The following is a 22,034-nucleotide window of genomic DNA, read 5'->3' as shown; positions in this document are numbered from 1 at the left end:
GCTGGTTTTTTGGGGTGTTTTAAGCTACATCAAATGCGGCTTAGAATGGATTATCTGCCATTCTTCCTGTGCATTGCAAAATGTTACTCATGATGTCTCATGAGATGTAGAGACAAAAATTCTGGGCTTTTTTTTTTTAGTTGATCTAATTCACATGGTTTCACTGAAGTCTTGTATCTGCTGACCATCTGCCATTGTGTTTACTACCAATCTAATGTACAGATCAGAATTTTCTGCAGTTGTTTTCCTTATCAAGTCTTACCAGGGGCATCTGTGTGGCACCAGTGTATTATTTTTATCTTTTCACTGTTGTTTTTAGGCACCAGGAGTCTCGATCCTCTGTGTGTGTGTGTGCCATGAAATAGCTATGGAAATTATAAGCTGTTGTTATAATTTGAAAATGATGAGCAGAGCTGCATCAAATATTCCCAAGGAACCCCAAAACAATGTGTGTCTCTGCTGGATTCAAACCTGTGCATAGCTCTGATAATCTGAATAAATTTTCTAAAAGACACTGAACATTTTACATTGCTTTTGGTGTTCCTGATTTGTAGCCAGAACAGGCCAATTAGTGGCTCAGCATCAAGTGCAAATTGTTGGTTTCACACGGTGGTTGTTTGTCTCTTGTCCCCCTGAGAGCTGTGTCAGCTGTTTGTGAATCACATGAACATATTACTGTTTCTTAGCAAAACCAGCTGGTGCTTCAGTTCAAGCAGAAGGAGCTGTGACTTCAGTTCAGAGTTCCCAGGTTCAGTGTCTGCATGTAGCCACCATGGTGTTTCCTTGCACACAGTCAAATAAATGCTTTGATGTTCTAATTTAACATTTGGAAGGCAGGGGTGAAGAAGATGCTGCTAAAGATTAAACTAGGTGATGTGACTCTGGTTTATTCTGCATTTCTCTAATTCTTGACACTGCTAGTGTTCATCTTTTACTCCTACTCCTTCATCCTGTGTTTCTGTGGGGGAAAAAATCAATACAGTGTTTTGGTCCCAGCACATGAGCAGTGGCAAATTTCCTGTCCATCTGCCCACAAAAAAACCCTAAAAACTTGGTGTTTTTTTTGAAAATGAGCCTTCAGTTTCAAAAATAAAAATAAGGGACTGAGTAAGAGAGCTTTGGTAATCGAGATGTGAAAAAAGGATGTACAAGTGGTGGAGATCTGGAAGAGTACCCCCAAACAATGAAAACTTCTGTTAACTCTCATCAAAAGAGAGACCTGAGGTGTTGGTCCTCATTTTGAGATGCAAACCTCAGCTTTTAGGGTAGACCCTCCAGGTTTCATCAGATTGGCACAGTCATTGAGTAATGACTTTGAGTAGCCTTTAAAGTGTTGCTGTGAGTGTGCAGCTTGCTCCTTGGGAATCTTGTCTGGCTTGGCAGCAATGAAATATTAATTAGTGACTTCTGTGGCATTGATTTTAATGTGTGTGTATAAAAATACACATTTAAATACACAGAGTATTGAATGTTCATCAGAGACCCTGATGTGCACTCAGCTCCCTCTAGGGCAGAGACCAGTGATGCTGCAGGTTCATTGTTTGTCACTTGTGTCACTCCCAACAGGAACATTTGCACTTTGTGACGGAAATTTCGCAGGACGAGATTTTTATTCTGGACCCAGAGATGGTAATGTCTCAGCAGGTGGGGACTCCTCCAGGAATGCCTGACCTGGTAGTGGAGCAGGCAACGGGGTGAGTGCTGCTGGGATCTGATTTTCAGCAGTTGTGTTAGGGAGGGGAATCTTCCTGGTGCCCTTTTGTGAAGGATTGGGGGATGCTGGAGGGCAGGTGTTAGGTGGGAATATTGTGGAACATCAACTCCAGTGAGCTTCCTGGGACTCACAGCAGGACTGATGGACTTCAGCACCTTTTAACCACCCAACCCTAAATCCTGCCATAAATCACCAACCATTGAGTTACAAACTTCTCTGCATGGTCAGAGCTCTGATTCCACTGCACAAGTTTAATTAAACCCTTTGTGTCTAATAATTATCACAAAATGTCTCTGTTTCTTCTCATATTCTTGTCAGACCAGAAATGCATCTATTCCTCTTTAGGAACAGTTTTGTACTCATAGTGAATTAATTTATTTTAACTTGCTGGGAACCAGTAAGCCCAAGAAAGCTCCAAGGTGCTGCACACAAGGGTGTGAATGCCTTTCCCTCCCTCCTCCTCTCCCCAGAATCTCGGATCGCTGGAACCCTGCGGTTCGCAAGAGGATGCTGAGCGACAGTGGCCTTGGCAAGATCTCTCCCCACTACGAGGTACCTGACAAACAAAAGGACGCCAGCCAGACACATATGCTGCAGTAAGAGCCCTCTGCATTTCTCTGCTTGATGGTGCACTGTCCCTGTCACCACACACAGCTCCTAATGTCTCCTTTAAGCTTCATGAATCGTGCTGAAATTACAAATACCTTTTGCTACTTCTGCTTCTCCCTTCTTCCTCTTTCTCCATTTTTTTATGTTCTTGCCTTTGTTTCGTTCTCTGTGGCACCATGCCCTCTTAACAAACCTAAATCCAAGTTTTCAAAGGAAAATACCTTATTTTGGAGGCCTGAAGTTCCAGCTATGCAAATCTTCTTGGCAGCTGGTTAGGTGAAAGATCAAAGTGTTCAGCCTCAAGGTAGCTCTGATGCAATGTGACAAAGCAGAAACCACTAGAACTGCTGCTCATTGTCAAAGATGTAAGCAATGGTTTTCATATAACCTTGAACCATGTGGGATGGCTATACATTGCTTTTCTTCCTCGTAATTTTTACATTTTTACCACTTTAGTACTATTCACTATGCATGGAGTTGTTTAAAAATATCTCTTATTCTGCTTACCTATTTTAGAAACGATTCTCAACTTTTGGGTCATTTCACTTTAGATTTTCAAAGCCATCAGCAGATCACTGCCAAGGATTGGATGGGAAACACCAGTCTGAACTCTGCTGCTGGCTTTGAAAGTTATCAGTGCTTTGGGGTTGAATTCAGGTTCATTTTTGCACAGACTAGAGCTGGCAAAGCTGTGAGACAAACGATGCTTAGACAGTTTTAGGCAGTGTGGAGAGATGGTGAGAACATGTGGACTAATTTCTAATTGATAAGAAGAATGATTTTGTTTACAACAGGATGATTGGAAATGTTTGCTTAGCTGTAACAATTACATTTGGTAGATTTATTAAGTACAAGGTAAGTCAGTAGTATTGCCCAGAGTAAAGTGAACCTGTCACTGCCTACTATGAGGAATAGTTTTCCTTACAGCTTCTCTAAACTTTAATTGTTTTGGCAGAAATTTTTCATGCTAAGACTCAGTGTATGACAGATCCTTTTCCTTTTGGTAAAAACTTTAATGAAAAAGCCACTTCTTTTTGAAGACAAGATTTGTGGGAAATGTGCTCCTTTAAATTACCTTCTCTTCAAATAAATAAATGCAGTGGTTGTTTGCTGAGATGTGTTAGTGCTGGTAGTGGAACAAACTTCATTGGAACGAAATTTTGGAAGTTTGACATTTACTAAAATGTCATCATAATACCAGGGAGATGCCTTTTGCTGCCTCGAAAATTACCCCCAAATTTGCCCTGCCGATGAGGTTGTTAATGCATTTTCACTCTACCTTGGAGGAGGTTTAATCTCCATTTTTTAATTGAAGTCATTAATTTCCCCACTGTTTGGGGCAGTCACGAGCACTCTCCTTGCATCTGCCCAGCTGTGATGGTAATGTGTTCCCCAAGCTGCATTTTCTGAACCAAAGGCATCACTCGTGAAGGGTGGGACAAGGTTGGCCAAAATGCCATCTGCTCTTGTCAGGGAGAGGAGGAGAAAATTGCCTGTAGGTGCTGGAAGATGGCTGCAGCCCTTTCCACTAAATAGACATTAATTAGCAAGTGATGCCATCCAGGCAGTGCTTTATGGAGCAATAATAACCCAGTTTCTCAGAGGGAAGAAGAAAAAGAGGATAAATGCCAAGTGTTTAACTCAGGCACAAGGATCTGATCGTTGCCCAGGAAATCAGTGTGACAGTGCAGATGTTATCAGGTGGTTTAGGGTATTTTTTAAAGAGAAATCTTCTTGTGTTACAATGTGAGAAGAGCATCAGGGATACAAGTTTGCATGTGGAAAGGAGAAGGAATGCTCATTTAGTGAGAGTTTGGGAGATACAAAGAGATGACTCAGAGCATCAGAACATGCCTATTGACAGTGAACCTTTAAAATTTCAAAGGTTGGTAAGAACTTCAGAAATACAAGGGTTTTCCCAAAAAACTCTGAATTGAAAAACTCACCATCAGCTCCTAAATAGACAGAGTAGTCTGCCCTGGTGTTTTTGGTGGCAAAATCTGAATTAATTTTCAGCTTCACATTTAGTTCAAGCTGCATTTATAGAATTAAACTGCAAGAGTGAAGTGCATATATCTTACCCAGGTATTTGTACACCTGTAGGAATTACTTTCCATTGTCCAGACGAGGCTCCACGAGTTCTGATTGCTTCCCACTCCCCAGAGTGATTTGGGTGGGATTTTAGCTTCCTCTTTTCTCCCCAACCTGCCCCTTCTTAATGACTTTTGTGGCATCTCAACACCTGAGGCACAGCTGAGGCAATTCACCCTGCTGACAAATTATTTTGACAGACAGTGACATGCAAAACACTCCCACACATGATGAGACTACAAATTGGCTTTAGAGAGGTTTTGCTTCTTGACTGGCATCCCACTTTCCAAAAGGGAAATGCAAGCAGCCCAGCTCTGCTCTCCTCCTTGGGGTGACTTCAAGCAGCAGAATGCACCTGTGTTTGACAGAGGAACCACCTCAGCTGAATGGTAAAAAGTCAGCTACCAGCTAGCTTGAAAATGCTTTCTGAATATTTGCAGTAGATAAAGGTGCAGAGTCGAGTTTTCCACACAGAATGTAAGTTTTTATTTTGGAGTGCGTTTAAAGGATAAAAATAATGATGTCAGGGTGTAGATAGCTGGGTAGCTTGGTTTCCTTTAAGTGGTTTACCATAACAGCTATTAATCTGCTTTCTACACTCTGGCTGATAGCCAAGACTGAAGCAGTAGACTCTCCTTTCTCTTTTTTTTTTTTGGTTCAACTGTGTTCTTTTTTCCCCTTTGCTTCCATCCTGGCTTTCCTACTTAAGTCCTTGGTTTTCAAAGCAGAATCTTCACTGAGAAGTAAAACAGCTTGACAGCAAAGAAGACAGGAATATATCACGAGAATAACTTCTCATAATCTTGTTTTCTTTTTGTCTGGGCAAAAGAAAATGACATTTGATAATTTAATTTTTAGGACCTACTGCTTTCCCTGCAAGCATTGGACATGTGGTAACTGTACCTGGCAGGAGAAGGGCAGAGATCTGACAATGCCACTGAAGAATGTGAATTTCCCTCTCTCCAGCTTTTTGGAGTGGAAACAGCAGAGCTGTGGTCCCCAGTGACATTAAAGGCACTGGGAAAAAGGATGGATGTGTTTACTGGGGTGATAAAGGATGATTGACAGAAAGATATATTCTTCCGGGTGCACTTTAAGCACTGTTATAAATATAGGTTGAATATTCTCCAGCATGGCAGACCTACCATCCAACCAAAGCTGGAAAAGTTGTGTACATTGTAGTTTTAGCTCTGTGTGTCTGTATTTGTGTGTGCTTACAAGCAAGAAAAAAACAACTGAAACAACAAAAACCAAACCCCAAATCTCGCAGTTCTCATTTTCTGAGCTTTGCACAGGAATAGCAAACCTGTGTCCATGTGCTCTGTCCCTGCCAGAAGGAGCTGCCATCTGCTTGGAGAGGAGATTGGTTCTGAATGTGTTCTGAACGTGTTCTCACTCCTCACCAAGCTGTCTTAGCAAAGCCAAAACTGGTGAGCCTGGCTGGGAAGCACAGCCCTGTTCATGTGTGACACACACATTGGGCTGCACACTCTGCTCAGCTTTCACACTTGGACATCTCCTAACATGCCTTCAGACTGTGTTGATGTTCCTGTTCATATTCCTAAATTCTGGTGTAACAGGCTTGCAGAGAGAATAGGAATGGAGTTTGGTAAAATGACTGCTCTAAGCTGTCACACACAAGTAGTGCTTTGCCTGAGTTGATTGTGTTAAATGCAGAAGAGCCAAACTTTTCAAGAATTCTTCGGGTATCTTCATGTTTGTCTTTCAGCTGTGGCTGACAACTGGGAAATGTCAAAAATACAATGCAACAAAGAGCTAAAGACAAAGGACAGTTGTGGGAAAACTCTGTTCAGGTTTGCAGTGGAGTATTTCAGACCTGCAAATTGCAGTGCTTGGGTGGGGATGATATTCTGCCATGAGCCTTCATTGACTCATGGAACAAAACGTGAGATTTTTCACTGGGGCTGCTTGGAAAATGTGTTGTTTAGCAGTGCTGGAAGAGAGGTGTGTGCAAGGCAGGGAATGCAAGGGGAGCAGAGCCATGGGACAGAGCCTTGCTGAGGCTCCTGGCAGTGCTGCTGCCCATGGACAGATGGACCTGGAGAAACTGTGCCAAGAGCTGAAACCAGAGAGCCAGAGGTGGCGTGGAGCCAGTGTAACCCTGACTCCTGGATTCCTGTTTCTGTGCCAGGCATCTAAAAGTGCAGCACAAAAGCCAGATCTGGAACTCCCATTAGAAGTTTTGTTCTCCATCAATTAGTCTATAGCAGGAGAGTAAACAGCTCAGCACTTCTGCTCTGCCTGGGATCTGTGTGTTAGGCATATTAACTAAGGTGATTTTTTAATTTTTTGGATGATTTTTTTAAAGGTGGCAGGAAAATGAGGGTTTCTTAGTGCTTAGCACTTGTGAAAATCAGGCCATTTATTTTTTAATGTAATTGCAAGAATCTGTTTCTGGGGGATTCACGTGTTTCAGGAACTAAATGCTATTTCTCAGAAGTGACTGGTTTGCATTATTGTAACAAACACACCACTTAGGGTGTTTGGGTTGTTTAGAAACCCAAAGTGGCCTGAGATACTTGGGTAACATCTCAAGACACCAAGCAGCTGATGTGCTTCACCTCCATCTAGCCTGAGGGCCAAGTGGAGATGTGAGCCACGTTATACCTGAGCTGCTTAAAGTGGGGCTGTCATGGCATTGTGCTTAGCAAAATAATCTTTCTCTGGGTTAAATAAAAGTTGAAGTCATAATAAAGTGACCTCTGCTTTAATCTTGACCTGGAAAAAGTAAAAGTGCACTGATTTGTTGTTGAGGAAAAGCCAGATATTTTGTTATCTCATTGCACCTAATAGATGTGCTTTTATTTTCATGTGTAATGCTAAGAAAATGCATAAAGGATATTTTGGTGCCATGTGATGATTGGAGAAAAAAAGGCCAAGTATTAAAAAAACACAAACAAAACAAAAAACTAAACTCAAACAAGCTGTCATCATCCTACAGTGATCCTGCTGCTCATTTGGAAATACCTTTTTCAATCAAATACCAAGCCAGCTTGCTCAGGCCATGTTTTGAGGTAGAACTATCTTATCCCAGATGAATTTCATAGAACACAGAACTCCTTAATTTCACAGAACTCCTTCTGATTTTTTTCTGATCTGATTTTGCAATAAAATCTTCTATTCCCTTTTCAAGCAGCAATTCCCAGACAGCTCCTCTGGGTGTCAGCACAGCTTCGGGTAAAGCTGCATTCTGCTTTTACATTCATTAAAACATTCCACAGGGGACAGAGGAATGGTAAGAGATAAAAAGTTACAGAGGTGCTAGAAGGAATACTGATCTTTTCCTTGAGCAGAATTAGAAAAGAATGTGCTCTCTGGGTTGTTGTTGCAGGTTACAGGATGTGTCCAGACAGGTTTCTGCAAACTAATAAATAATTTGAGTGGATTTTCTCAGAATCAGGGAGCATTGCTGGTCAGCATTTTGCCACCTGTGTGAGGCAGTATGGCCATTGTCTGTGAGAAATATTTGAGAGGAAAGAATGGCAGGAAAAATGGGATTGTAAAACCAAGAAGCTTAGTAGAGAGACATAAAAAATTGCAAAAAAACTTGGGCTGGGAAGGACCTGTAAATGTCATCTCATACAAATCTTCAGAATAGAGACTTTGCCTTTCTTGAACTTGCTAATTTGATGCATTTCTCCAGCCTCTGATGGTCTCTGATCTGGGAATGTTCAGGGTTAAAGTGAGTTTGGGGAAGCTCTCAGTAATTCTAAGGCTTTTCTTTTTCATCAAGTGCCATGGCAGAAAATGGTGATGCTCAGACTGAGCATTACCTGGTCAGAGGACAGGGAATAAAACGAAGCAGTTCATTTTACTGGTAGAAAAGCAGATGTTCTCTCTGCAGCTGGACTGCAACTCACAGTCCCAGAGGAATTGATACAAATTGCTGAATGAGAGGGTTTCCTCACCTCTATTTTAAAAATATTTGATGTGCTAAAATTTCTCTTCATTGGCGATCAGGGGATATGTGAATAAATCCCACCAGGGATGCCACTTTTTGATTCTGGAGAGATGTACATGCCAAATGAGAAGGAATGGGTTTAATTTGACAGCTCTCCCTCTCCCCTCATCACAGGCAGCTGTTGTCAGACTGAATTAGAAAGTTTGGAGAAATACATCCCTTAAGCAGGAAAAAAGTGGAATGGTCATAAACCCCACTGGAATTGCTGCACAGAGATTGTTATTTGGCCTTTAAATATTAAGTGGCTGGTTTTAAATAGGCCTGGTGCAGATGGCTCCTGCTACAGGTTTATTGATTAAAATAGCTGCTTTGCATCAGCTCCAAGTTTGTTTCTCCAGAGGCTTTTGTCTTCATGAATAATGCACTCATTTGCTGAAATTTTGTTAGAATTCATCTCCTGGAGGCTGGCTGTGCTTCTCTGGGCTCCTGAGTCTGTGTTGACTAGGCTTGAAATTGTGACAATCCCTGCACTTCCCTCCTCAGAAATGAATATTCCTCCTTCCACCCAGCTAGTGCTGAACAAATCCAGAGCTTGCACGTTGGAGAGAGCACTTGGAAAGAGCTCTGCCTGTTTGGCTCTTGGAGAGAGGTTTGTCTCATACTGAAGGCTGCCTTGGCCGTGGTGAGGATTAGATTTTTGCAGCAATTCATCCAAAGCCTGTAAGAGTGAGTGGAAAAATTCCAGTGAGCTTTGGATCAGACCATGAGTTCTGGCATGGTTTAGGTGGGCAGGTCTCATGTCTTCAATATTTTAAGTATTCCAGTTTGCTGGATGAACCAGGCGTTTCTTACACCATTATTATGGCTTTTTTATGCATTTCTAGATATGTGTGCTTTAATTTCTGGGAGATGCTTGTGGAGTTTTTGTTAAGCCCAAAGGGTATTGCTTTGCTTGCAAAAGGTTTGGTGGAATAGACATTGCACAGCTTCTCTTCCAGGCTGAGGGCTATGAACAGCATGGAAAGCCAACAGAGGTGATAAGACCTTTATTTTATCAAGAAACATGCTTTTCTTCCTCCTCCTCCCTTCTGATCCTCTTCCCCATCACAGAAATATTTCTTTCCTTTAACTCTCTGCTGCAACAATAGCTGTTTGTAAAACCAGAGCAGGAGGAAAGTCAGATTAAAGCCTTTGGTGGAAATATGTGAAATCTGGCTTCCCTGTCTCATTTATGCATGGGAAAATAAATATCCTTGTTGGTCAAAGAGCTAATTGAATCTCATGGCTCTGGAACTGTAGCCAGTCAGAGACAGTCTGGCCTGTCTTTACTCTCTTAGGGAGGTGGTGACCCCTTCTTTCTACTAGTTAATTTTACACCAAGATAAAATCAGAAAAAAGCCCCAGTTGATGTGTGTGTATATATATATATATATATATATGCATAAAGAACAGAATTATTTTTTCTTTCCTGCAATGGCCTAGAACAGGATATTGCAGTGCCTGAACCTTTTCCTGAAGATTTTCTTTCTGTTTAGCTTAACCCAAGGAAAATCTCTTCAAGATGTCATTTGGCAAAGTGTTTTGACTCAGGTGAGACCACAGATCTCGACAGTATATTCATTTTCCTGCAGCATTTCAGACTGGTCTCTCATTTTTTTTGAAGGCACAGAGGCTGTGAGAATGATAACTTTCTTTTCCATGGCAGTAAAGCACACAGCAAGGCTCAGCCCAGGAGGGTGGCTGACAGCAACCAGACAGATGGTTCCTGGGTGGATGTTAGCAGATGACAATCCTCCCTTCTTGGGACACCTGGTGACCAATCCTGCCACAGAAAATCCCTCACACTCCTTGCAGACCCCAGAGGAAGATGTGTGACACGAAATATGAGCAACTAGTGGATTTTTTCCTGTCAGGAAAGCTCCCTGTGGCTGAGGAGTGAGTGTGTGTGGTTTGGAGCAGGTCGTTGGATTTTCTCTTTCCTCCCAGGAGCGTGGGGTGGATGAGGCAGTGCAGAAAATGCCCAACACTGTTTGGAGTGGAGGTTTCTGCATTCTCATTTCCTTCCATCCTTGGCCACTGCCCAAACCATGACATTTTTTGGTGGAGAATGAGGGCAATCATGAGTACTTTGAGATAAGGATGCTAATTAGGAGGAATAATGGGCAAAACAAGAATTAAATCATGTTTAAGTAGAATGATAGTCAGGAATTTGTGTTGTAGCTCTAGCTAAGGGCTGAGGGCTGGATTGTGTGTGATTTGTCCTTTTATCTTGTGTTGTGATATTATTTGTGGATTTATTTTTAGGGAATTTTTTTGTTTTTGTTCTTTTCTTCCTGTTTAGTTTAGTTCTTTATTTTTTCTTGTTGTTGTAAGTGAAAATGATATGTTGAATGTGGATTTTAATGACCAGGACTCCCCTTGGTGTATTTAGGGCAGGACCTGAGCAGTCAGGAAAGCTTCCCCTTGCTAAATTGTATGGCCTGGAATTGGAGGAGGATGCTGAAAGTCCTCTCTGCTCTTTGCCAAAACACTCCATGTCAGCAGTGGAACAAAGGGAGCTCAGGTTTTTGGGGCTGAGCCTTTGGTATCTCTGATGTGGAGAAATTCCAAACCATTCTTCGTGGCTTTGCTGCTACATCAGAAAAGTTGAGCTTCTGCTGTTGTGTTTCCTTGTGAAATCAGGAATTGACTCTCTAACCCCTCTGGATGAAATGAACCAACAAGCTCAGAGTTCATCAGGGTGAGACAGAGAGATACTGTGGTTATATAAACCTTATTTTCTCAGGATACCAGGCTACAGTTACAGAAGGTGCTTGACAGATTTATTCAAATAAAAACACTGATAGTAGCATCAGTAGTAATTTAAATTTCTTACAAACTCTGCATTCAAGGCACGCAACAAGGCATGGCAGTAATATTTTGAAAAACATATCTTAATTTTAGGGAGACTAAATATGCATAAACATATTTTTCATCCTTCCCCTTCCATCGATGTTTTAATTGAGAAAACATTGGTATTGCAATATTGTCTCTTCTGTTGTTGATGCTTTAAGGAACTAATGACATCTGTTTTACCAAGCATGAAGAAGAGCCAAATTACAGCATAATCCGTGCTGTTTATTTTATTGCTCCAAATAAAGATCTGAAAGGTGATGAAACTGTGCAATTAAGAAACAAAACAAAGGAGTCAATTCTGCTGATGCAGTGGAATATTGGGACTAACTGGCCAAAGCAGCAGGACAGCTCTGCTGGTGCCTGTTAAATCCTCAGGGTTACCTGAATTCCTGCTGAATTCCCACACCTGGCCTGGCTGGCAGCAGAGCAGAATCCATGCTTAGGATGTTCAGCAGCAATCAGAGCCTTTAATGGGAGGAGAGGATTAATTAATTCTGATCCATACAGACACATTGGCTTCTTGTGCAGTCAGAATCTTAATTAGGCAATCAAATTTTCCCCTTTCACAGTGACCATTGCTCCAGCTGTGCTGTAACTCTTTCCTCTCTATTTGCAAATCTCTTTTTTGACAGCAAAAAATTTACATATTTTGCCAGGAAAGCTTCCTTCTTTTCTTTCCAATTTTCCTGTTTGCATCTACATATTTGCATATCTGCTTCTGATGTTCTATAATCCATCCCTCAACCTTCATTTCCAAGCCCTTGTTATGAAATGAGATCATGGCTCCTTCCTCAGCTCCTTTATTCCTCTAACCCAGGGTTCCTTCCCTTCTTTTCCCCCTGCTGACTCAGTTAAATATAAATTTGCTCTTTTCCCCCTTTGTTCCTTCTTTTCCCTTCACCCCTCTGTGGCTGCTCTTCTCATGTCAGCTTTGATCTGTTTGCTGGCAACACTAACGTTTTTAAATCTTCCCTAATGTGTTATTTTTGTACACTGTTGTGAAATTAAATATGTTGGGCAGGAAACACGGGTTGCCCCATTCCCTGCAGGAGCAAACTCATTGTTCCTTGGGTGGGAAGGTTGGGAATGCAGCTGAGATCTGTGCTGGGGAAGTGCTGAGGGATGGTCCAGTCCAGGGGATTTTGTGGATTTTTGTGTCAGAAAGGACATCCCACATTCTGCTGGACGGTTAACCTCAGTTTTGCTAAGCCACAGTGCTGCAGCAAAGGGAAAAGATGGATGTCCTTACAGGACTTAACTCTTTATATTCCTTTGGTCTGGGTGGTGACCAAAACCATGAGGAGTGAGGTCCTCAGTGATGGGAATTGGGACACAAATCCCTGGAATTTACTGGGATTCTTCTGTTTGTCAGCAAGGGCACTGAAAAGTGCCTCATTTTACAACCTTTCACTCTTTTGGGGTATTATCAGAGTCCCAATCCACTGGTTAGGGTATCCTATAACTCTTGTGTTTCTGCTGGTATGTTGCTTTTTTCTGATCTTACATCTGCCCACACCTTTTATTTATTTATTTTTTAATCTGTTGTGTTACTTTTGTGAAGATGGCATGAATTGGTATTATGAGTACTGTTTTATACTAACCACTGCATTGACTTATGGAAAAAAAAAGAAAAAAAAAAGACCACTGTAATGACTGTGAGTTCTTGCCAAGATGTAATTTCCTTGAGCAGCCCTAGTTGGGAGGTTTTCTCCTGGCAGTGACATTAGCAGATGAGTTTTTGGCCAAATATCTGCAGACAGTTTTGTCATCAGTGCTCCTGGACATTGCTCCATATGGTCACTCTGGCTGCAGAACCTGCTGCTAGATGGCCTTTGCTGCTCTATTTTTATTTTTTGTCACTTGCCTTTCAGTCCTCTTTTCTAAGGAATAAAGAAGGAAAACTTCAAATTGCTCCCTGTCCCATTCCCCCCTCTGAGACTGAACTGTATTAATGACCTTTTTTTACCAAAGATTGACTGAATTTTGTTGTTTTATTCCAGGTCACCGGTTTCTTCAGAAGATCAAGGTAAGATCTGTTTTATAGATACTAATAGCATATTAAAAATGAGACCAAAGACTAGTGACTAAGCTCTGTTTTAACACAGTTGTGGTGGAGAAAAAATGTTTCTATAAAAATGAAACTTTGATGTTGATGAAACTTTGTTCACCCCTAGACATTAAGTGCTTGACCATTTAGTTAGTTTAATTGGCACTGACAGAAGTTATTGAGTTATTTGCAAAATGAATCTTGATGGAACTATTGCAAGAGTTTACAATTTATTTGTCCAAATGTAGTGAGCTTCACCTGTGGAAAATGATGTGTGGCTTCAGGGATGATACATATCTTTTGTAAATTCAGCACAACTTTTATGGCTCTCACAGGACAGCATCTTTGTCACTGGGAGGAGAATGTATAATGCTTTAAAAGCTTGAACACACATTATTTTGGGTTACCAGTAAATTCAGTTTGGTAGGATGGTATGGAATTTAGTGCAGCTAGGCTCTCCTACAGGGAAAAATCTCATGGTTGAGCAGCAGGAGTTGCAGGTCATGGCAATGTGCTTGCTCTGAAGGAGACTGAAGGATGTGATCTTTCCCTGTGGACTAAAGAGGGAGTTTGTGGTGATCAGCTGCTTAACAATGAGGCCAACTTAAGCCCATCTACAGTATGTAAATATATATCTGCATTGGTACCAAAATCCAGAGACAGACTGTGGAGGGTGTGGGAATTGCACTGGCAGAGTTGCATCAGGAATTAGGGGAAAAAAAGGGAGACTGAGAGGAAAAAGTTCATAGTGTGTCTCTGAATGGGGAATACTATTTTGGTCCAAAAAAGAAATAAATATTTTTTTTTTCCTCTGGCATCCAATTTGCATGCAGTCACACAATCAGCATATTCAAGAAAGGTCCAGATGGGGATAGCAAGGGCTGTTAGAAATGTAAGGAGCTCTGAGGCTGGAAGGATGTCACTGAGCTATGTTCACTTGGAGTGTGGAGTGACTAGTTAGGTATCAACCTACACTGTCCCTGGCTCCAGCCAAGAGCTTTTATTCCAGTTTAGTGGCTGTCAAGTGTATTGTCGCTAATAAATTCTCTTCCATCTCCTTGATGAATCCTTTCTCATTAAAGAAAGTTATAAAGAAAGCCACAGAAAAGGACAAACATGAAAGACCAAATGTATATCTGACCCATCTAGTCCATTCCTAGTGTCTGCTGGCAGCAGATCCCATGACAAATAAAAGTCTGAGGCTGGCAGAAGTACACAGGTTTAATTTCCTGGTGTACCCTATTAGATTTTTATGATTTACAGCTCATTGATTTTGTGAACCAGATGGAGTTTTCCTCTTTAATAGTTCATCTGCTTTTTTACCATGACCACAGCTTCTGGTATGCAGTACAGGACACTTGTGAGAAGTTAACAGCATACCTCATGTCTCCAACTTTCAGAAGAGATTTGAAATCATTATGCTCTAATGTACTATTTCAGGACCTGGATTCAAGCTGCATCTCAGTGCATAAGCTTGTTAGCAACTTGCTTTTTCATTTCCCTTGCATTTATTCTGTTGCTGCATCTTTATCTATTACTGGAGCAACAGACGGTGTATATGCATTTCCTGGTGTATCTTTAAAGGTTAGTATTTCATGCTGTCAGAATGCTTCCCTTCTTTCCCCTATTTTTACACTATTCTAGTTTTTCACAAAACCTTCCTGTTTGCCATCTACCATCTGCTGCCGTGGTTTGGCTTTTTGGGTTTGATCAACATCTCTGAAATAGCCTCTTCTTCCTTGCCTCTCTTCCCTTTCTCTCACCAGCAACCTCCTCTGAAATTCAGATTAAAAAACCTGTGTTCCCTTGACCAATCAGTGATGTGACAGTGCCAGTTATTGGAAGTTTTGTGAGCATGGAGTGCATAACTAGATCTGTCATCCATGTAAATATGTAGGAGCATCTCTCAAGCACAAAAGATTTCCCATTTCCCCAGTGACTTTTCAGAAAGAGGAGTCCAATAGTTGGATTTCCTCTGTCCCACTATGCCAGCTACAAACCATGGTAAATGGGCACAGTACTAAAAGGAAATTGTGATAAAAGTGCTGCAGCATAAGCTCTTTAGAGCCTAGAAGGTTCTCAGTCCACTGAGACTGCATGTGTGGAGGCATCTCAAATTAGCTGCAGATCTCAAATTTCTTATCTAAACAGAAGAGAGTCCACGAGAGAGCTGAAAGCTTATCTCTGAATTGCTTGTCTTTTACAGTGTTTATGCAGATGTCTCCTGTATTGTTCTTGGAGGATGTATCCTGGAATCAGTTTGGAGACTTATATGTGCATTAATAATCAGTTCTCAACTGTGTGCCCAATAACTCTGTATGTTAAACACTTTTTTTTTTTTTTAATTTAAGGCAGTAATGCTTTGGTCTACACAGTGGGGCAAGATCCAGCTGTAGAATAATGAACCTTCACTGCACCTACATTCTGTCCTGTGTTACAGCTGCTTTTCCCTATTATGGATATCATTTCAGTGCTGATTTTCTGATGATGTGATATGCTGTTCATTACTGAGAAAAGGCTCTTTCTCTGCTGTGTTGGATCATTTCACCCCCTGCTTGTTTCTTGTTTCCTCTGCTTTAATATTCAGCCATCACTTTTTCTTCTACAGTTTCTCTGTGGAATTTTTTTTTTTTGTTATCATCCTCTTCTTGCTTTTAAAATTACTCTTTCTATTGATCATGAGATTGCATTCTGCACAGAGTTTTGCACTGTGCTCCTCACCTTGGTTTCTGAATTCCTGCTTCTCCCCCAGAGTGGGCTGACTGCTCCAAGCACTAGTTACAAACAGTAGCTGTGGCATCTGTATTGTTCTAACAAACTTGTACCAAAATTAGCACCTAATGTGAGTGGCACTTCCATTAATCCTTGATGGGACAATGCATTTTGCTGTCTTGAGCAGTGGGTGAAGATAAAGCACCTTCTGTCTGGGGCTGGACATCAATTGTGACTGCACACAATGCTCCTTGGTGTGGACACGTGTAAAATGCACCTTTTTCAGTCACAAAACAGCCATTTCGATTGGCACAGACAGGGAAAGAGCACTGCTGGAAAATCCCAAGCTTCAAAAGAAAAAAATGCCCAAAGCCTCTTAGAGGTTTTAAAAGGTTTGTGTCTTTGTTCTTGGTACAGGTAGTTGGATTCTCTCTACTATTCTCTGTTTCCCCTGTATGTTTGAATTGAGCAATTGAGGGAAAAGGCCTTAAAAAGAGCTCAACAAGTTCTATTTCCATTTTTCCACTATTCTGAAAAAGCCCAGCAAACTCCTGGGTGTTGCTATTAGCAGTGTGAGGACATTGCTGTGTTATTCATGTCATGGAAACTCGGAGCTGATGCTGCTCAGCGTTTGTGTGTCTGACTTCAAACAGAGCAACCTTGCCTTTGATGGAATTACTCCGTTTTAAGCAGCTGTACTAATGCACCTCGAGTAGCAGTCAACCAGAGCTTAATCCTCCTGCATCTGAGTTGCATTCTGACTGGGAGACAAGAGGTTTCAAATATTTATGTCGCTGCTCTTTTTCTCGTTGCTCTGCAAACCCACGAAAATAGGCTTTTTGCCTTCTTTGCTTCCAGCAGATGTGGTTTTTGCTGCATCAGTGTGATTTCTGTGATTTGGGGTTTGAGCTTTTGGGGTTTTTTTGTGTAATAGATTCAGAATTCACGAGGGAATAGGGGACAACTGAGAAATCAAGACAAGAGGTGAATATATTCAATGGAGCGATATTGGAGACAGTCATTCCAAAGTAATAATATTATACAAGAGATTAAGCTGAAGGGTGTGTTTTCTGCTTGAAAAGCCAAATAGTGATAATTAAAGGTCTTTCAGGTTCTGCCAGGTGCTGGCTCCATGCCATGGAGTCACTCCATGGTTGGGATCATCCAGCCTGGATATCCTACACCCAGGAGGGAGTGCAGTAGAAGTGAAGTGAGTTCATAATGGTGACCTCCAAATTAGTCTCTACTAGGAAAAAACTTCCACAGGGATTTCTTGGGAAGGGTTCAAACCTACTTTGCTTCTGGTTTTGTTTTGTTGGTTTTTTTTTTTCTGATGGAGGCTGCTAATGGTCAGATAAGAGTGGCAATCACTTCACCCACTGAAGAACCTGGCTAGAAAAAGTATTCTTGAACTGACTTTAGGATGATTTAGTCTTTCTCTGAAGCCCTAGCTTGTTGAGGAAGAGTTACTTAGACATTGCCAGGCAAAGGAACTGCAGTGGCAAAAACCTGAAGGGAGTGTGCTGAAAGTACCTGTGATGGGAATGGTCCACAAAGGCAGGGAGGAGGGAGGAATAGTGTGACCAAAAATGCTTCTTTTTTGCTGTCCTATTTATTTTTAAATTTAAAATAAACCATTGCCTAATTATTTTACCTAGAATTCTCTTTCTGCCGAGGTAGTGCCACTCTATTGATAAAATTGCTGCATTTCTCAGCCCAAGTCTTCCCTGCCTTGTGTTCTCACCTCATCAGAGACATTTTCTTCCACTGCATCACTCCTGAGAATGACATTAATTGTTGTCTTGGCTTAAAAATAAAAATGGTGGAAGGGGAAAGGAAGGCAAAAAAGTGATGATGGGAGCCAGATGGTGCTTAGTTTATCTGCAACTGTTTTTTGGGGTTCTGAACTATTTACAAATGAAGTCCTTTTTTTTTTTTTTTTTTTTTTTTTTTTTTTTTTTTTTTTGGTTTTTTGTTTTTCTCTACCATCCTTTCCTCTTGTAAATCTGAGTTAAATGGTCTTGCAGAGAAAGTCCAACATTAGGATCTGAATACTTCCCCTGCTAACTATCAGCTGCACTCTCAGCTCTGCACTGGTGCCACACAAACAATTCAGGTTGGACTCTAATTGGCATCAAAGTAGCTTTAAACCAGCCTGAGTGAAAATGGGGCTTTAAAGGCAGCTTGAGTGTAATTTACATCTGCTTGAAAGCCTCTTTATCCTTCCAGAGTTGTATGAAGGGAGTTCTGTGTAAGTGAGAATTTAGCCTTTCTTTCCCTTCAGCAGGCATGTGTGGCTATTTTTACTCCCCAACCCCTTCTCCCTTTCCAGTGTTTTGGTGCTGTTGTTTGAATTTAAAATTTTTAAAAAGGTAAATATTCAGAATGCATATTTATAGCCACCTGAGTAATGATTGATTTTTTTTTTTTTTTTTTTTTTTACGTTGCAATTTTTTCTTAGTCACAAGTTAGGCAAACAGGTGCAACCAAAATTCTTTCAAATTCCAAATCTGCACAGGATGCAGCGCTTTTGTAACTTCAAGGAGAATCCTCAAATATTTAGAAGGGTTTTCCACCTCTTTGTGCAACCTGAGAAATAGGAATGTTGAGGCATGACTTATTCAGAGGTTCAGCAGGCTTCAAAAAGCACAAAGGAAAAACTTCAACCCACAAGGAAATGTGTGCTCATGCAGAGCTCTCGTGACTTACCTGGACTGGTGCCTTTGCCTACAGATTCCGTAAGAAACCCAAGACTTTTGCAAGTCTGAAAACCTGTGGAGAAACCTTCTTTGCCACCTGTTTCTTTAGGGTGGTGGCAGCAAACAGATACATTTTGGAAAAAAAAAAAAATCAATGAGTCCTTGCTTTAGTCAGCACAAGAAACATTATAATTTAGGCAGGAAACCTGTAAACTACCTGTATTTTTTGTTGTCATCCTTCCATCATGGTTCTTATTCATTTTTTGGGCTGAGGTGGAGCTCCTCTAGCAAGTTCAGGAACCTTTTTCCATTCCCACACCACACAGCTGCCTCAGATGTAGATCACCAGTTGCCTTCGTATGGTTGATTTTAGATTAGGAAGATCTGACATCCAGGGATAAGTTCCTAAAATGGCTAATGAGAGGCTTTTGCTTCTTTAGAAGTTATAATGACATTTTTTAAGTTCAGGCCTTTTCAGGCTTACAGGCAATCAATTTCTTCATCAAAATGACCTTTTTTTAGTTATAATGCAGCTTCTTCCTTGAGCTCCAAAACCTGTGGCTGTTTCTCATGTCCTCTTAGCCATCTTTTTGCTGAAGATGTTTCATTTTGATTGCTCAGCACCAAAGTTTAAAAACTGCAAAAATATTCTTCAGTCAGATCCCTGATCAGTAAATGGGCTGTTACATACAATCAGTACCTTGCAGGATGCTCTCATGAAAATAGATACTTTTGTTCAACCAGGGCTGTCTCAATCAGGAGGAAAATTTGGTTCTAACAGTCAGACAACTGCTTGACATGAAGTACTTTTTCAGTGAATGCAGAAGAAATGATTTAACCATTTATTTCTGGATTTTCTTATTTTTTTTTGCCAGCATCTAGGGGACCCCTTAACCTAAAAGGTTTAATTTCTGTTTCATTTTTTCATGGTCTTCAGTAGTCACTTCCACTACTTGCAGGTGGATAAAATACATGAGGAAAAATTTAATTGCTCCTTTCACTCAGCTGATCTTCAAAGGAAAATGTTTAAGCACATCAGCTTTGGTGAGACTTGAGATTGTCTGTAGATCAAAGACCTGTGAGCTCGCAGTCCTTCCAACAAAGCATTATTAACTTTGTAATTTAATTTCTCCGTTATGTAGACAGTTTGGCATGTGTATTTTATAGGTGGTTTGTTTCTTTTTTTTTTTTTTTCCCTGTAACTTTAAAAGCAAATTAAATGATGGAAAGAGGTGAAGTGTTTGTAAAAGCTCAAGTGCAGAGATTTGCAGCTTTTGTCTCTAAAATGGTTCTATGGGACTGGCAGAGCCTTCAGAAACACCAGGTGACTGCACTGCTCATGTCCTCTTTCCCTTAGTCCTCCCAGAAGGGAAGAAATCCACAAACCAATTCCCCCAATTCCTTCCCACCCTTTTCATCTGCAGGTCAAGTTTGAAGGTCACAGCTAGAGTAGATAAAAAGATAATTCTGTACATTCCTGGGTAAGTAATATTACTGTCAGTTTGTCATCAAGCTTTTACAAGCAAATTGTTGTTTACAGAGAAAAGGGAGTATTTCTGAATGATAATCTACATGGACTCCAGTCAGTTGAGAGCAGAGCTTTCTGAGTGATTGAAATAGAAATTATTGATTTCTGTCAAACTAGTGAAAAATAAAGCCAGAGGGCTTCTTTTATTATCTTTTCTGTAATGCTGATCTTTAACAGCTCAGAGGACTCCAGCTGTGTAAAAGCATTCTCCTAATCAGGGTCAGCTTTTAACTTCTCAATGAGTAAAGCAGTAATTACTTTAAATTTCTGACTCTCTGAATTCCACAAGGTCTAAAACAGCAATAAAGGGTTGGAAATGTTCTGGAAGATAATGACAGTCCAAGTTAAGTTTAATATCTCTCAAAAATCTGATGGCATCACCTTAGTTCCTTCTTGATTATCAGCTCAAAAAGGTTTGAACCAAGCAGTATTTTATGAGGAATTCCTTCAGAGTTCCTCTGAACACTCTAGTAGGAGATGGTGGTGAGCACTGACTCAAATTTTGGGGGCCACCCACTAGGTCAGGCTGGTCAAAGAATCTTCCAAGCAGTTCTTGAGTTATGGTGGCTGAATTCTGCCATAATTTCCCTGTGCTTAAATATTGTTACACTCTGGTTAGATGCATTGATACCCTGGTGTTTTTTAACCCATGTAGGATGCATTATTGCAAATAATACTCTGCTGCCACACTGCATTTCGTTCATAGATATGTAACTGCCTGCATTTTAACAATCAATGTGACAATGCCTTGGTGTTGTACTTACACTTTATAACATAATTTTAAATGATTCTGCTGCCTTCAGTCACAATTTTTAAACCTTCACTAAAGAATTGCTTGTAAATATTGAAAACTTCAAAATCACTGTTGTATTTTTATCAATATATTTTTATTATTCCCTGTAGCTTTGTTGGTACAGAAGGAGTGGTTCAAACATGGCATTGAAAGGGTCAGATCAGGTGTGGTCTGACTAATAAAATCTGGAGGATATTTATGGTTTATGCATAACTTTTCTTCATGTAAAACTACATTACCCCTGTACTGCTGACTGTAGAACTCTCCTGTTCTTTGAGATTCTTTCCAACTCCCCTTACTGACTCACTAATGATTATTCAACTTACTCACTTCATACCTTCCATGCCAACCTACTTGAAGCAAAGAACCTTGTGATCCTGAGATGTTGCTTACGAGGCTTTGAAAGATTTTTTTTTTCCTCGTGTTCTTTCTGAAAGTGTTTTAGCAGCAAAGTTTCTGGTGTGATTGTAGCCTGGCTAAGAGCCCTGTGCCTGTCCTTGGTGTTGAGCTGATCAGCAGCTTTCAGATTAGGAGACAATTTTTCTGCAGGGCATATAGCAAGGGGGTAGCTGTTGGAGGTTTTTCCTTGCTGGTGATGCTTCTGAGGGTTTTCATGCCTTTTGAAGTGATGGTGATGAGTTCTGTTCAGGGCTAAGCAAAGACTGCAACACTTCAGAGGAATGCAGCAGGAGAGGGGCAGAGCAAGAAATCTCAGATGCTTTCCTGTACTATGAGGAAGGAGAATCTGTGGACAGATCTATGCTGGGCTATATATACACTGCTCAGAGGCAGGAGAAGCTCTTAGACTTCATTACTTACACTTCTGTAAGTGGTGAAATTGCAGAGTTTCTGCCTTTTTTTATGACAGATATAGTTCTTAGTGTCTGGCTGTTGAATCTCAGGAAAAGAGAGTGTAAGGAGATGGGAAGATGTAATTTCTGTGAAACATCAACAAAGCACTTCTAGGGGTGACAGGTTTGTGTCTTCAGACAATGTCCTGTGGTACCAGAGTGATTTAACTCAC

At 40.8% G+C, this 22,034-nt stretch overlaps 1 protein-coding gene across 5 annotated transcripts in view; it reads left to right on the top strand.

The window, feature by feature from the left end:
• Window positions 1–22,034, top strand: part of DGKI (diacylglycerol kinase iota) — a 168,338-nt gene that overhangs the window by 127,452 nt on the left and 18,852 nt on the right. For all 5 annotated transcript variants that reach the window (XM_085049507.1, XM_085049505.1, XM_085049506.1 and 2 more), the window contains 3 exons: window positions 1,567–1,694; window positions 2,185–2,310; window positions 13,232–13,257. In XM_085049507.1, the coding sequence (XP_084905633.1) occupies window positions 1,567–1,694; window positions 2,185–2,310; window positions 13,232–13,257 (280 nt within the window). The remainder of the gene's footprint in view (window positions 1–1,566; window positions 1,695–2,184; window positions 2,311–13,231; window positions 13,258–22,034) is intronic.

Source organism: Lichenostomus cassidix, chromosome 1Ab, assembly GCF_008360975.1.
Source record: "Lichenostomus cassidix isolate B80296 chromosome 1Ab, HeHo_3.0, whole genome shotgun sequence".
Classification (NCBI taxonomy): domain Eukaryota; kingdom Metazoa; phylum Chordata; class Aves; order Passeriformes; family Meliphagidae; genus Lichenostomus; species Lichenostomus cassidix.
This window is presented reverse-complemented; position numbering and strand designations above follow the sequence as displayed.